An 18,040-nucleotide genomic window follows, 5' to 3' on the forward strand; every position below is an offset into this window, starting at 1 on the left:
GAGACTTACTGCCTCGGTTAAGGGGAACCGAGGCATAAAGTCCTACGAAAAAAAATTAAAAAAACCAAAAACTTTACGGCTTCGGTTATGGCTGAACCAGGCCAAATCCTCTTCTTTTGCCTCGGTTGGGAACCGAGACCAAAAGTATTAGACTTTTTACCTCGCCTGAATATGCCTCGGTTCAGAAACCGCTGCCTATAGACAAAAATAACCGGTGTCGTTTCCCCTGACTGTACTAGTGATTAATCCTTAACTACCAATGTTCATTTGATTTTGAATTAGAGTGTCCTCTACATGTATCCTCCGAGTGTTTGGATGATCGATTTGACCTAGTACTTGGATTTCAGGTCAACTTTCAGACCTTGAACTCACAATTTAGACTGTTACTTCAACCCCATACCTGAAACATTTTCGCGTTCACCGTGTGTCCGAGTAATTAGCAACTAAACCTTGTGGTGACCACCAAGAATGTGACAAACAATGTTACAATAGAAGAGTCGAGGAACCAACCTAGTGAGCTAGAGATGCTTAGGAGTATGCAGAAGTAGATGGAAGACATGCATCAGAGATATGAGGAGGAATTGATGACCCCTCAAGGTTGAGAACACAACCATGCAACAAGAGTATAACACTCAACAATGCCCCAAGCACCGACCCCGTCTATGCCAACTAGGCCTAGGGAGGACTCGTGTAAGACTGTTCACGAAGGTAACATGAGAGCTAGTAGAGACAACTTTTCCGTGTAGATAATTAACACGACTAGGCTACTTCCTTTCATGTCGACCATAATGTAGACCCATGCTCTACCAGTGGATCCCTCCAGCCTTCAAGAAGTGTAACAGCTAAACTGATCCCAACGAACATTTGAGAATGTTCGTGAATCAAATGGCCTTCTACACCGCAAGGGACTACGTGTGGTGTTGAGCCTTCTCCATCTCTCTTAAAGGAGAAGCATTGACATTGTTCAATTTGCTACCACCCAATTCCATTGACAGCTTTGCAGCCATATGCTCACGTTTTGGTGCTTTGTTCGCCACGAGTCGATCGCAACATCTAACAACGCTTGCCTTGGTAAATATCCGACAAGAGAAGGAAAAATCACTATATGGTTTCATGGAGTGATTTGTGAAGACTACAACGTAGATAAGGAACCCCAATCATGAGGTAACCCTATATCACATGATAATGGCCTTACAGTCTGCACTGCTTATCGACAGGTTTTGCGTAAGGCTAGCCACGAATATGGACGAGCTAAGGGAGCGATTCGCAATGAGCAGGTAGAGAATATGCGAGATTTTCATCGACAGATGAAGTAGGAGGCTTCAACGAGCGAAAACAAAGAGGGGAAGAAACCAACAAGTAAAGGGATTGTTACCCCAAGGAGTTGCCAAGAGGGCTATAGTTTCACCAATACACCCCCTCAACGCGATCAGAGCCAAGATACTTGAGGAGGCTCTAAGTGCTAATTTCATTCCTTCTTAGAGGACAAGGGCCATCCCCTAGGGTACTAATCGCAATAAGCATTGTTTGTACCACAAGAAAGTGGGGCACAACACTAAGGAACTAATCCTAGCAGGTCACTACAAAAAGTATGTTAAGATCGAGCGAGAGGACAAGAGCTCGCTCCGCAGACGTAGACCAAAGATACGTTCTCGCCACTCCTCAAGAATTGAGTGTCATTGAGAGTCTAGGTTCTGAAGTAAGAGTAGGAGCACGAGTAGAGACCGTCCACTCCGAGGTCACATCAACACAATCTTTAGAGGGTTCGTAGGAGGCGGATCTTCATCATCTACACGTAAACAACACATCTGAGCACTAAAGATAGTCCACCTTGTGCATAAGAAACCGAGGTCCATGCCTCCCATCATCTTCACATACGACGATTTTAAGGCCCTTGATCTCGATCACGATGACCACATGGTTACCACTGAAACCACAAGAAAACACTAGAAGAGGGATTGAATAGTATTTTAAAATTCTTTTCATAATGTAGCATCTCGCGAGTATTATAAAGTAAGTTGATCAATAGGATTTATTTAGACGTTGTTGTTTTGTATAGCTTGTGAAAAGATATGATCAATAAAATAGTGTAGTGAGCACTAAGAAATGTGTTTCTTGATTTAACGTTTAGAAAATGATTTATGAAGATCTTTTAGAAGAGTTGTGCATACACTAGATTTTATGAGAAGATTTTCAAGTAAAGATTTGTAAAACAAAACAATGAACAAGGAGTATTTTTATACTGGTTCACTCCAACTGAGTTATGTTTAATTCTCACTCAAGAACTCCTGAGAGGTTTTACTAATCTTTTCAAAGATTACACAAGTATTCTAACCAAGTCTGGTTTACAATGAGTATTCTCACCACTCCCAGTTTCCTAGGAAATTCTGGTATCTTCCTGATACACTACCTAGTCAAGTTTCACCACTTCTGATTTACAAGTATTCTAACCACTGTTGGTGTACAAGTATTTCAACCACTTATGGTTTATAAGTATTCTAACCACTTCTAGTTATTATAAATTCACAACGGGATCTACAACAAGATACATATGGATAACTCTCTATGATAGAATGTTTTTAATTACAAAATAATTTGTAAATCTTGATAGTGTTTCACTCTCTTTTCACTTGAAAGCTTCAAACGGTTTATGAATTATAAGCACAAAGATCAGAGTAAGAAAATGTATTCACTTCGTTATCCTTCTTCTCTTCTCTTCTCTTCATATGTTTGACTATTTATAGCTTTCTTGAGAATATGTTCGTTGAGTGTTAAGTCAGACTCATGTCTATTCTATAGTTGTGCAGTACTTTATCTTCATATAATATTCAATGGGATACATCCATCTTAATTATACTAGTTCACATAATTGGATTTCTCTTACTAAGGTTTCATTCCATCAATCGCTAAACCAAGCCAAAGAATTCTACATTTTTTATCAAATTGGGGGAATTCATAATCAATATTTTTTCCATTGCATTGAATCAGCTAGATGACAAAGCGTTCTTTTAGTTGTTCTCTTATCTGCATGCAATCTAAGGATTTTAGCATATTTTGGATTCGCAAACAAACGCTTAAGTCTAGCTTGAATGTATCAAACTACTTTCAAAGTGGAACCATCCTTTTTTATTTGACCACTATCGTCACTCTTGTTTTTTGGCTTATATCATGATAACCAACATTTCAAACATTTTTTTAAACCTTTGAACTATTTCTTGTATAATATGCAATCATTCAGACATACATGTATCCTTTTATCCTTTTAAACCTTTGAACTATTTCTCCGTATCATAATTACGAGTAAGTAGTATATTTCCATCTACAGACATTTTATTCAACAACGACAACAATTTTGTGAAACTTTTATTGGTTCATCCATTAGTTGCCTTCAAATTCATGAGCCTTAACACTGTTGACAATCATTTGAACTTAGTTGAACTAACATACAAAGAAGTCTTCACATTAGTGGACATCGTCTCATTCACATGCACTTGAGAAAAAGCTTTTGTGCCAATATCGTAGATCATGTCCTCTAGTTTTTCTTCTTCTTGTCGATCTTCCATAGTGGAATTAAATACATGTTCAGTTCAGAAGATAGTTGGAAAGTCTATTAATTTTCCATGCCATGTCCATGTTGTATAACTTTGATGGAAACTGGTGAATGCATATTTATGCCCTCATTTAGCCTTTAATATTGGATTCTTAATTGATTTTTGTACTTTAATAGAATATTTTAATTAGGATTTTTTTATAATTGAGTTTATTTAGCATGAGAAAGAAAAACATGTTAAAAATAATTTTTTAGTTGCATAAATGTTCTTTGGATATTTTTAGGCGTGTTTGTGCAGCTGTAACTAAGTTAAGCTCATTGAGGTGTGAAAATAAATTTGGTAAAGTGTCATGTCACATTAGAGATAAATCCAAGAATAACAAATAATCAAGACCATAAGAAGTTCATCCAAGAATAAATGAAAAAGTGAAGAAATTGAGCTAAGCTAAGAAGAGGGAACAAACAACAAAAATTGGATATTGCGGTTTTCTCTATTTTTTCTACTAAAAAGGCTTTGATAATTGATAAATGTTTATGATTAAAGATAATTTGGAGAAAATATATCTTAAAATATTTTATTTGATATTGTTAAATATTACCTTATTTAACTATATCACTAAATATAAAAAGATAATATTTGCCAAATTTTTTTTAATCTAGCAAATATCTTTTCAAATATTTTTAGATCTTCTCAACAAACAAATATATCATGAAGATATTAGATTATTTAAAAGATAATTGGAGGAGATTACATTATCATAAAGAAGATTACAACAACAGAAAAGCCTGAAACAAAGTCCAATCCAATCTCTATATAAAGAGACTTAAGGAAACACATTAGAGGAGTTTAGGAACCCTTTAGGGGTTCAAATTATGTCCTCTCTCTTCTCTCATGTTCTCTACCCTCCCTTCTTCAGTTTTCCTGTTATTTCTACATTCCATGGAGTGTTAAGCCTCTAGGATTGATTCTGGTGTAATTTCTTAACTGGATTATGAGGTTAGATAAATAAATTTGTTTGTTCTGTTGATTCTTGTTGTGATTTTTTTTATCTACGTCTTTTGCATCTTAATCAATTAAATGTAACTCTTTTTACATTATAGCAAGTTAGCATGGTGTTAAATCTACATAACATATCAATCATATGAGTCTAAGGGTTTTTATTTTTAATTGAGAATTTATTTTGATTAAAGTTAGAAACTTTCATTTGATTGAATGGGTTTTTGCCAATAATTGAGAATGTACTTTGATTAGTGGTAAAAACTTTAACAAGAATTAATCAACAATGTACTTTGGTTAATTCATTTTTTACTTAATATAAGAGGTAAAAAAATAGACATGATTAGACATAGTAATATTTAATTGAGAATGTACTTTGGTTAAATTTATTATGATTAATCTACAAAGTTATTGCTTTTAATTAATAATGTACTTTCGTTAAGAGTGAGAGCGCCAATAAATTAATTGAGAATTTACATTGATTAATTTGAAAATCTAAGACAATAATCAATTGAATAATAATCTTTAGATAACCAATGATGAATCATATTTTGAAAAAGCAGTGAAATCAATCTATTTTCTTTATCATTGTTTTTATCATTTTAAATCTTTTTATAAATTTAATTATTTCTATCTTTTATTTTATTTCTTAATCTTTTATTGATCTTTATCTTCTTTATTGTTTTTGTTTTCTAACCCTTTTGTATAGTTTTTATAAGAGCTAATTTGTTAGAAATCAATTTTGTGTTCGTTGGAAGACGACATAGGGTTGAATTTACCCTTTCTATTTTGTTGACTATTATCTTATTAGTTTTAATTTGATCACGTCAACGATAACGTTATCAAAGACATGTATATTAAAATTTATAAGCACTTGTAAACTATGAAAAATTGATTAATCTTCTCAAACGGGAAAAAGGTTCATCCAATACAGCAATATAGTTAAGTATACAGTTAATCACATATCCAACATACAAAATGTAAACAATGTACTACAAAATTATAGGCTCATATAAAAAAGTAAATTTTAAAGACAATAATAGAAACATGAGAGCGTAAAAGGTGAACAACAATGGAGACAGATGCAACTACCTACGTTTTGTAAATGTAAAAAAAAAATACAGTACTTAAACACAAATACAAACAACATATTATAGTCTCATGAACCAACGCAGACACAAAATTGCATAAATAAACAAAGAGAATAGCGCTCACTATAGTAGAGAAGACGAACAAAGAAAGTGAAAAATGAAGTAACGAAGAGGTGGCGCGATGTCGTTCGGAGTAGTGAGGGTGACGTTTACGTTCGGAGATGAAGAGAGACCATAGAATGTAGCAACGCTAGTTCGCATAGGTGAAAGGAAGAAGAAAACTAAAGAAGTAGGTCTGTGACTTTTCGTGAACTTTTTAACCTTGGAAAGACATACTACTTCAATTATTTTAATAACCGAAGCAATAACACTTCTATGACATTGGTTTTACTAATAATGACTCCCTAAAGCCTACCAAAAAATTAAAATTAAAATATTCAATGGCAATTTTTAAATTTGGATTACACTTTTGGCCTCGGTTCTACATAAAACTGAAGCATAGGTGCTTTTTAGACAAATAATAAATTGAAACTGTCAGTTTTAAAGGATCCTATGACAGCGATTTTATAAATAACTGAAGTCATAAGTCCTATTTAGAGAGGCTTCAGTTTTGAAAGATCATATGACAACAGTTCTCTAAATAACGAAAGTCATAGGATTTGTTTATAAGGAGGAAATAGTTTAAACTTTCAATGTTTTAATTTTTATTTGATGATTTGGCACCCCTTTAGGCTTTTCGATGGTTTTTACCTACCTCTGCAGGTCATTTGGCGTCCGACTTTAGGGGGTCGATGTCTAAATTTGTATTTAGACATCAGGGTGGCGGGATCAGACGTCTAAATGGCGAAAAAAATGACTTTTGGGATTCTTGGCTGACCATTTTGGCGTCCCATAGGGGGAATCCGATGTCTAAGGGCTATTTAGACGTCGGGGTGGAGGGATCGGACGTCTAAATGACATCAAAAAGTGACTTTTGGGATTCTGGCGTGACCATTTTGGCATCCAATGGACTAATCTGACGTCTAAATGACCCTTAGACGTCGGGGGCTCTCAAGTCAGATGTCTAAGACGAATAAAATATTAATTTCTCCCATATTTTTGGCATCCATTTGGGGGGAGCAGACGTGTTCGTTAGTATAGTCGTCGATGCCCCTCTAATCGATGTCTAAATAGTAAATTTATTTAAAAAAATGCCACCGGACATTTTTTACGTTAGATATTTGGTCAGCTGACGTTTAATGGGTGACATTAAAAGCATTTTCTACACTAGTGATTGATTTTGAAACGAGGCCAAAAGGTACGTATGACTTCGGTTGTTTATGAGTCGAGGCCTATATGTTCACGAGTTTGTCAAAATCAAAGTGTATTAGGCGTGTTAGAAGCCTAATTTTTTACTATAGTAGAGTAGTCCTTAAACTTGGAGATGAAATCATAATTTGTTCTTGTCCCAAACTTTAATACATTTCCAAAGTTAAAAATGAATGAATATTGTTCTCTTAACCCAATGACAATAGATTTTTCTTGTGTTAAACGATATTCCAACACATTTGAGCTGAAATGTGTCAAACGTTATAAACAATCCAAACACCAACTTAAAACGTTATTTGACAAATAAAAAAAATATAACAAAGTTAAGTTAAGAAGACTATATTTATTCATTTTTAAAGTTTGTTAACCAAAATATATCAAATTTTGAGACAAAGAAACTTTCTTAATAATTAGACCTTCAAAACCTTAAAACTTACTCCAAAAACCTAATTCCAACATTGTGAAATAAAATTAAAATAATGATAATACCTTGGTTCTTCATCAACATGACTTAGGTTAAATCTCAACCTTCCCATTGACCTAAAGTGCGATTCCCCAGTGTAGATTTCAGTCCTATAGATCTCCTAAAACACCAACGTTCTAAGATTCACATATAACAAAGATATAGATATTCTTCCCATAATATCCTTCCTCTGTTGCTTCACACTTATATTTGACATCGGAAAGAATAACAGGAGAGAAGAGTAGTTTATGGGGGAAAGATGAAAGATATTTTTTATATATATCTTCATTTTTATAAAAGAATTATACTTTATATTATTTAGATTTATTCCACCCACTTTTTGTAACAAATTGATCCTGACACTTAATATGCTTCTTACGTAGGAGAACTCAAAAATGAATACTAAATGAATACCACCCAAAACAAGCAACACTAAAGCAAACAAGATACGGTCGAAACATTTAAGCATTATAATATGTCTCTTAGGAGTATCTTTGTATGTGGAATAAGCAAATAAAGCAAGAGAGAAAATAGACGTATACGTAGAGTCTTTGCTTTCCTTTAAAATATACACAAAAATAATTGAAAGAGGATTAGGGTTAGGGACGTGTGGCCATAATTTTTAGACAAAAATATGAGCTCACATACACTGATTATATAAACAGGAAAATCTTATTATATCATGCGTCAGAGTACATATATGCTTAGTTGATATGTTTTAAAATTCTTTCCGTACTTCATCACCAACTGCAATTCAATTACCCAAACTAGATTATTTTAGAGTAAGAACTTTTACGTCTTTGGTAATTTTAGGCAGCATACCAACGTAGCTAATTTTTGTAAGAAAATAAACGAAAAAAGTTTACATCATATAAATTCTTGTTTCTGTTATTCTTACCACCTTCATGATACTTTTGGTTCATGATTTTACTTTTATACACAAATTCAATATTTAGTTGTACCAGTAACCTTACCTAAAAAAGATGCATCGTGTGTAAAATTGTAGTTAAAATGTCGAAAGCAAGAGTCCCAACATATTCAGTTACAATGGCTGGAAATTATGACGGAGACATAGTGGAACATATATATCAATCTGAAAGAATATAAGAATGATGCCGATGCAATTTCTCTGGTTTCGTTGGTATTTTACACATACAATTTATCTCTTTTAATCTCTCTAACGATTTGATCTGAGGTAGATTGAAACATGCCAGCATTCTATTCTTTTTGGTGGATGGAAGAATATGAATAAATCCCAGGGAATATGATATGAAAAAAAAAAGTGTGACGCAGATCATTATTTTAGCTAATTATAATAAACGAGAGGATGTGTATCAATTTTCATTGAATTTAAAGTTGACATCCCAAAACTATTTTACTCTTTTGCTTTAAATATTATTTTTCCGATTTTAAGTCAGTTTATATAAATCTTCTAAAAAAGTTGAAGAAAAAACAATATTATTATTTACCTGAATAATTATAAAATTGATTCATAAAATCATATCTAATCCGTTTAACTTTTTAACACAATTTATAAAATTAAGTATATCACGCCACCCAACGAGTCAAAAAATAAAGTTAGAGTATATCTAATTTTATTTTAGAATTTAGGTTGTAAATCTAAAATAATATTACAAGTAAAAATAAAAAATTATTTTCACCTCTATACTATATATATTTTGATTATATCTTTGAAATGAAATAGAGTTTATCATATACTTTCACTCATAAGAGAGATATATAATATCTCTAAATAAATTATAGTTCCCATAAATTAACTAGGTTGAAAAGCAAAAATAATTCCAAAAGGAAGAATGGTGTGTTTAGGTTGAAATGTGTGTATTAATTTTCTACGGCCACAATATTTGTGTTGGCAGATAATGGTGTAGTTAAATGTGAGTCACATATATATGTATATATTGATCTCTTATAGGATAATATACATGTATAGTAATGTTACTATTTACCAATAGAGAATGTGGTTTAGTTTGCTTTATGCCTACCCCCACCTATTAGTATTTGTTTCGCATATGCTCATAGTGCTGCCCAATATTATATATGGTGGATTCCACCAACCTCAACCTAATTGCTTGTTGGAATCCAAACACGAAACCACCAACTTTAATTCCTTGGCAACGCGCCTCAACCATTTTTATGCTCCTTCCCTAATTATTACTTATTTACTATACTTAATTTTTCTTTATCTTTTAATTCATTCACATTTTTAGTTAATAAGGAGAAAACACAGGAGAGAACTAAATTAATGGTTTTTTAATGTGTGCTCGGTAAGATACCATACAGTTAATTACATCTCAATTCATCAACCAAGACTGATCAAATTGATCAGTCATAAAAAAAAATTAACCAATCATGAATTGAACATATTAGTATAAATTATTTTAGGAGATTAGCTTTAAAATTTATTAATTTAAAGATAAAATATAATTACTCATATTTGAACTTAACTAGATCCATTTTAATTAAAAGTTCACCTGAAAACCTATAAATAAATGTTTGAGATAAGGAATTATGTTATATGCATTTTCTACTACATTAATTACCAATTATTAAATATTGAGACAACTTTGGTATCAATTTACATTTTGAAGGTATCATCCAAATGATTTCGATAAACAATATAATACAACAATTGGACTTCTAGATTGCATTCAGACTTTAAACTATGCAACACAATTTAGACAGTTGATCTCAATTTTATTTCGAATTATAATAATATTATTTTAACTAATCGAAATGTTGATGTCCTATCTAAGGTAATGGAAAAAAAATTCAAAGATAAACTACCAATTCTCCTAACCAGAATTAAGATGAAAAAACAACCACTTAATTATAAGTATTAGTTCCACCGGAATGAAAATGCATCCATTTGATAGTTTTGAATATACTATTTAATTTCAGATATTTGTGATCCACTCTTTCGAATGCAAGACTATATATGTTATTGAGATTTCATTTAACAAATATACAAATTTATTATATTGAATGCAAAGGAATTTCTTTTTTTTTATATATATAAAGAAGGTAAAAGATTTTCTTTATCAGCAAAGAAAAATGTATAAATAGGTAAAAGGAGTACTCTTCAAAGGTATATGACATCCTCAAGTTAAGTTATTTAACTTGTAGTCAATTAAAAAAATTATCTTCTGTGAAAAGGTAACTTTCAAATAGATTGTGTTTGACTATTACAAGTAAAAAAAAAAAAAAAAAAGTGGACTTCATCTAGTTTTTAGTACTTTTTATTAATTTGTGTCTCTCTATTTAGTTGTGTTTGGTAAATGAGTATTTTTTTTTAAACACTACTATAGTGTTTTTCAAATGCTTTCGAAAGTTGTATTTTTTTAAATGTTAGATTCTTGCTTTCACCATTTTATATTTATTTATATATTTTATTCTTAAAAGAAGTTTTCTTTTTCTTAACTACATGTTTTACTTTTTGTTATAAGATAATTTGTTTCACTTTCAATCTTTTAATAAATAAGATATTCATCTTATTAGAAAATAAGTTTATTATTTTTTATATTATTTTGCATTAGTTCACAAGAGAGATTACATACTGCACGTGATTTGGTTGGTTTCGCTTGATTTTTGGAGAGAAAGAGACATATTTAAGTCCGGGTAACATATTTTTTTTCTAATGATATGGTCTGTTGTGGCAGGTTGATAAATACGTATGAACCTAAGATATTAAAAGTAATTAGACACAGGGTAATCTCTTTAATTATTCTAATGTATTTGCTATGTAAAAGGGACAACGTAACAAAACCCCACGTAATTACAATATAATAATGTTACATATGTATTGAGAAACTAATTGTTATCCATTTTCTGAAACTATACAAATTATATTTCAAAATATTGATGTCTATTAATGGCATCATGATGAACACATTTGAAATTTTGAGAACTCGTTGTAACTTTAAAGGAAATTGATGTGACGAAGATAGGAAGGAAAAAACTATTCTTATATAAATTTAATTTTTTTAAAGAGTCCTTCCTGGTGATATGAAAAAGAAAAACAATTTTTATATGTTTTAGTCACTTTTGCATATAAGATTTTTTTTTGTCCTCTTATTTGTTTGCTTTTGTATTTACACCGTTTTTCTTTATTTTAGTGTCTCCGTCTTTATAAAATTGTAAGAAATATGTTCATTAGTCCACGTTATTTGAGAAATATTAGGCTTACGTTATAATTTTGATTACTAATATCATGGCATAATAGGAGTAAAACTAAATAAAAAAATATAAGAAAAAAGAAAAATAAAGAAGATTATTCAAAGTTAAATATTATTTAAGCAAACAAACATAAAGAAGATTTTTTTTTCAAAAAAGTAATTTTCTTCAAAACATTGGAAAATAAACTTCATGCCAATTATAAGTTTTATTGGGACTAAATATTTCTGTGAACATTTTATTTTATCAGAAATTAATTGTAAGACATTGTTTAGATAAAAGCTGTCAATTATTCTTGACATTTAAGGCATTATTTAGAATGTTAACATTATAATAGAAGCAGTCAATTATTCTTAACATTTAAACTTAAGATATTATTAAATTATTTTAACATTAGGATACTATTAACTTTTTTTTGGGCAAAACACAAAAAATAGCATTTGACACTCCACTTTTAGAACTTTTCAGAAGTAATTTAGTCATTCAAAAAGTGAATTTTTGTATTAAAAGAAGAAAGAAAGATTAAAGAATAAAATAATAAACATAAATGAGTGTAAAAATTCGTTGAATGTCAAATTAATAGTATTTTCTATTAACAGTTATCTCTATATACAGAGCTCATAAATCAACACTTGTAGAACTATTTTTCCATAAAACAAGAATAAAAAAATCCTTAATTTTTGTAATTAGAAAGTAAATTTAGAGTGTTTAAAATACTGTTATTAATTATAATGTCTTAAAAAGGTTGATGATATGAAGACAGAAATGAATAGATTGGTGTGGAAGTTTTGTTAATGTGTTTCCTATAATAATATCAAGCATTTTGGTTTGACATAATTCCAGAAGTGTTAATTGAGAAGACAAGTTGAAGTGAAGAGGTATTCCATAGGCAAATTGCAATGTATAGATGGGGGCATGAGTGGATACTTTTTGCTTGGTGGGAGCCATAAATCAAGTGTTATTTGTTGTAATTGAAATCCAAGAAGGCCACTAATTAGTTAGACTTCAATTAATCATTCTTTTTCATTGCTTAAAATAATTCCACATCGACCATGTATCAGATCCATCCACTATCATTCTACGATATCTGTGTCAGTGACTACTCCCCACGTCACTCGCACTAACTTTTCAATCATACATAACAAAAATGGATTTTTCCTATTACCCTTATCACTCCTCATATCAACCTTCTCATACCAACACAATAATTCTCAAATAATGTAAACCATAATACATGGCGTGTTAAATTAGATGTTCAAATCACCAACCTATGCTATTCGTCATTGCAGATGTATGTCTTCAACTCAATTAAGATATCTCACTTCAATGATTAGGGATTATGACGTTAACATATATGAGTGTGGATCGAAACCAGTAACTTATTTTGTTTATTTTTTACTTTGGCAACTACTTATAATATATAATATTGTTTATAACCATAGGTGAAAACCCTAACTAGGTGGTTTTTTTTCACCCTTCCATGGTTCTAAATGTTGTGGACATTATAGAATCCGTTCTTACGTAACACCCCTTAGAAAAATGTATCATTGATCTGCATGCGTCATGTCTCACCACAATTTTTCCACTTTGTTACCATTGAAATCAAATGTTCCCACTAGTATAAACATAAGGGGCCATGATGAGAGAGAGAGAGAGCAACATGAACTATTTTCTTTATTCTATTAAATATATATATATATATATAACATATATAACATGGAAAATGTTATTTGGACAACAAAAGTTTGACACAATTTTGACAACGGCGACGTGGCAGCTGTGCATTGGCTCAGTGAACCGGGGTGAGGGGTATTTTGGGTTTTTTCTGGTTTGTTTTCAATTCACTGAGCCAATGCACAGCTGCCACGTCGCCGTTGTCAAAATTGTGTCAAACTTTTGTTGTCCAAATAACATTTTCCATATAACATTATTCCAGAAATTGTACTCGGAATATGTTTCTTTTTTTTTTCCTAATGGATAAGGGAATCTGTGGGAATGAAAGTTGAGGTGAGAGAGTTAGTGCCATGCACTACTTCGAAAACCGGTGCCTCTTAAAATTTTGCTTTTGGGGCCTATAAAAGGACCATTGAGCATTCTAAAGTGTGTCATCCACAAACTCACAAGTGAACCAAATAGCTCTTTGGTGAGTTTTCTGTGTGTGGCAAGCTTAGTTGCAAAATGGAAGATCAAAATGGTTCCAGTGGCTTTGGCAAAGGGTTCCGCAAGGCTAAGCCTTACCTTGCTATGGTGTCCCTTCAGTTCGGTTACTCAGGAATGTACATCATCACCATGGTTTCTTTCAAGCATGGCATGAGCCATTGGGTTCTCTCAGTCTACCGTCATATAGTTGCCACTCTCATCATGGCCCCTTTTGCATTTTTTCTTGAAAGGTCTTTTTCTCCTCCTCAAGCTTTTCTTCTCATGCTTTTGCATCATTTAATAACTTTGTTTCTATTCGTGTTAATTTTAGCATGTTGAACGAGTTCTTTTCAACGTCGTTTTTAGACTAAGATTGTTCGAAAACAAACACATAATGTTAATAAACACAAACATACAAAGTTTATGAGAGGAAAAATAGATCCATGCACAAAGCTTTCACGTTCATCACCCCTCTAGCACACAACTAGCACGTACCAAAAGTAATGTTTCTTCCATTTTATGCCTTTTGTAGCTGTTCTTTTTCCTTTAATTAACTTTCGACGATTCATAAGTGTTTGTTTGTTTTTTATGCTCCCTTTTTACAGAAAAATACGACCAAAGATGACTCTCCCTGTGTTCCTGAGACTAGCGGTACTTGGCTTCGTTGAGTAAGGCTCTTCAACCCTCTCAACACGTGTGTGTGTGTGTATATATATATATATATATATATATTCGAAGTACTAAATATAGTACATTTTGTTTGTTTCTTCTAAAGTCCCTTCATGGACCCAACTGAATTAATATTTGATGTACACATGCATGCATGGTTTTCTGCTATGTCTATGACACCTACACCCTTATCTTTAATATTAATTATTGCTAAATACTACCTATGAAAGACAACGTCTATATTCTTCCTGTACGGGAAAGCCCACTATGATAGCAGAAATTATTCAACCCATACACGGGTTTAAAATATTCAATGAAAAGAGTGAAAAAGTTAATTAATAAAAGTCGATTATAATCACCAAATAATTTCATTAAACACTGGCTACTTATGTTTTTCTTTATTTATAGCTCTAGTTGAAAACAAATTTGCAAGAAATTAAGGAAAATTAATTGCATAATAAAATATATCGCACATTAGATATGCGACAACTCGACAATGGTGCTTCACCATGTGGGCCCACATTTCTAGTGGACACATCATACCTCAGGAAGCAATCCACCACAACATAGTAAATATGATATAAAATTCTTTACGAGTCTATGACAATTTTAACGTTTATAACACTTCATTTATGAATAATAAGAAAAAAAAATGTACAGTTAGCTTTTCAATAACAAATAGTTTTTAAAAATTTGATTATTTTTTCTATCAAGAGCATGTCTGTCTCTAAAGTTTAATCATGACTATGAATTTCCTTTCCTCAGTTGAATCACTAAGCAATGGAAAAGGATGTCAATGCCTCTAGTGTTACTCTTCGAAGAAAATCATTCACCTCTCTACCCATAGATATAACTTATAGGTTTAAATATCTTTTTTTTCTCACCAATATAACCTGAGACAGGCATAAACTCTGTCAAAAAAAAATTATAAAAAAAAAAAGAAAAAGAAAACTGAGACAGTATGACAGACAGAGACACCCTTTTTTGACAAAGAATCTACCATCTAGTCTAAGTACGAAATAGGCGCATCTTCTGTACTTTGAGATATGACTTTATTCATGGATTTGGTTATTATTTGAATTAAATTTTAATACTTCAACATTCTGATTAAGAAATTATGAATTGCATATTACATGGTACTCTATATTTTCTTACAGATGATTTGTGATCTGATATATATATATATATATATGTGTGTGTGTTGAAAACAGGCCAGTGCTTGATCAAAACTTGTACAACATGGGTATGAAGAACACCTCAACAACGTTTGCATCGGCCACAGTTAATGTTCTCCCAGCCATTACTTTTATAATGGCACTTATTTTCAGGTAACTAGATGCTTCAATCCTTTCACCATAATGTAATGACAGCTCGCAAAAGTAAAAGCACACTCACACAAGGAACAACTGAGTACTCTCTCCACAGTACACATATATTCTTGACAGTTATCATCACCCTTGATTTAACAATTTTTTGTTGGAACATTTCAAAAGAGAAAATGCCATTTTTGTCATTATTTTCTACTAAGAATATTTTGTTATTTACTTTCTTCATTTAACAAAAAAATAGACAAAAAAGTACATGTTTTTAAAGTAAGAGACTGAAAAATCTGATAAAGATAAGGTTAAGTTTCAGTATATAGATGTTAAAAGATCTTAACTTAGTCAGTTTTGTAGACTTAAAGTTTAATGATTTTAGTAGATATAAACACAGTATATCCATTATTAGTGGGTCAAAGTTAATTAGTGGAACACGATCAATTACAGGATATTTTCATCCACTAACCTATATAGTGATGGACAAGACCATGCATATAGTATGGGACCACCCGTTGACAAGTGTCATAACAAATGGGTCATACTCACATACTTTTAAGAATATCCATAATATATATATTAATCAAAACTTTGATGTATTGCAATCCAACGCGATATGTGTTTGGAAGTTGCTTTAAGCAAAGAACCAAGAATTTCAAGGGATGCATAATGCATGATGCCTAATGATATTATATTATTCTTGCAATGTTGTAACCAGGTTAGAGACAGTGAATTTGAGAAAAATACACAGCATGGCCAAGGTAATTGGAACCGCAGTAACAGTGACAGGAGCCATGGTTATGACTTTGTACAAAGGGTCAGCCCTTCACTTTGTCAAGGGTCAAGCAACCCACCATGAAAGTGGCAGCACCACACAACCATCTGAACAAAACTGGGTGCTTGGCACAGTAATGCTCCTAGCAAGTTGTGGTGGTTGGGCTAGTTTCTTTATCTTGCAAGTATAACACTATCCTTGCACTTTCTTTTTCTTCCATTTATTAATTATTTTATGACCTTATATATAGTTTTATATAATAAATTCTAATCTTATTTAAATATGTTTTGTGAATATTACAGTCTTTCACTTTGAAGATGTACCCCGCAGAGCTCTCGGTGACAGCTTGGATTTGCTTTTTGGGCATTTTTGAGGGTTCAATTGCAAGCCTTATATTTGAACGTGACATGAGTGTGTGGTCCATAGGCATGGACTCAAGGCTTCTTGCTTGTGTTTATTCTGTGAGCACCTTTTCATACACTCTACCTACCCATTTGTTGCTCATACCTTTTACTTTTACTTTTCAATTCATTAACCATTAATTTCAACCCTAATTGTTTAGTTTAATTGTTAATGGTTTTGATAACTGACTAGGGTGTGGTGTGTTCTGGAATGGCATACTATGTACAAGGAGTTGTGACCAGGGAACGTGGACCTGTGTTTGTGACTTCTTTCAGTCCACTGTGTATGATTATCACTGCTGCATTGGGATCCATTGTCTTGGCTGAGCAAGTTTACATGGGAAGGTAAGCAAATATGCAATGTTGAATTATCATATATATATAGTCTCTCTCTTTATTACCAATGCCAAAATCAAAAGTGTGTTCTATTTGCAGTGTAATTGGAGCTATTATCATTGTGACTGGACTTTATACAGTGGTATGGGGAAAAAGCAAAGACAGTGTGAACAAAACCGAGGCAGAGAAAACTGAAGGCCAAGAATTGCCAATTAAGGACAGTGCAGCATCAGAATCAGGCATTTTTGACAGCATTGAGATCAATGTTCCTTCTGGGCAAGGAAGGAATGTTCTTGCATCACCAAGAACATAAATAGGTCCCTTAGGACTACTACCATAACAGATTTTCCTACTAATTATTGAAATGATATCTAGAGGGATTTTGTACTATGTTCAAATCTTTCTCTCAATAGCTGTTATATAGTGGCAGCGTTTTGCTATGTACCTTTTTCTTGTTTTGCTTTGACCCTTTATATGTTGCTGGAGCTTGAGTAAGAGTGAAATAACGCATTGATGCTTTCGTCTCTGTTTTTGTTCTTGAGGTCTTCTCTTACTCTTTTGGTGTGTTTTATTTTTCTTTCGGATTTTCCCCGTCATGTGTTACATTTTTTTTATTACTTCTTTAATTTATTAAAGATAATTTACACTATGTTAAGGGAGGAAAAAAGATAATTTACACTATGCTAAAGAGAAGAAATAATTAGATTGTGTTAGCAGTGAAAAACAAGAAAAAAAGTTCATAGAAAATGACAGCTATTTAAATAGAGAAAGTTTAGATGAAGGACAAATAAAGATATTTTTATT

At 32.0% G+C, this 18,040-nt stretch overlaps 1 protein-coding gene across 1 annotated transcript; it reads left to right on the plus strand.

Moving 5' to 3' along the window:
- The first annotated feature begins 13,696 nt into the window (after positions 1-13,696).
- On the plus strand, positions 13,697-17,762 carry LOC124848295 (WAT1-related protein At4g08300-like). Its single transcript, XM_047325941.2, has 7 exons — positions 13,697-13,990; positions 14,345-14,407; positions 15,620-15,736; positions 16,443-16,683; positions 16,802-16,960; positions 17,094-17,245; positions 17,336-17,762. Exons 1-7 carry the CDS (start codon positions 13,779-13,781, stop codon positions 17,547-17,549), a joined length of 1,158 nt encoding a protein of 385 aa, XP_047181897.1. The 5' UTR covers positions 13,697-13,778; the 3' UTR covers positions 17,550-17,762.
- Positions 17,763-18,040: the final 278 nt, after the last annotated feature.

The sequence above is a fragment of the Vigna umbellata genome, chromosome 1 (genome assembly GCF_029865625.1).
Source record: "Vigna umbellata cultivar VRB3 chromosome 1, Vumbellata_1.0, whole genome shotgun sequence".
NCBI classification, from domain to species: Eukaryota; Viridiplantae; Streptophyta; class Magnoliopsida; order Fabales; family Fabaceae; genus Vigna; species Vigna umbellata.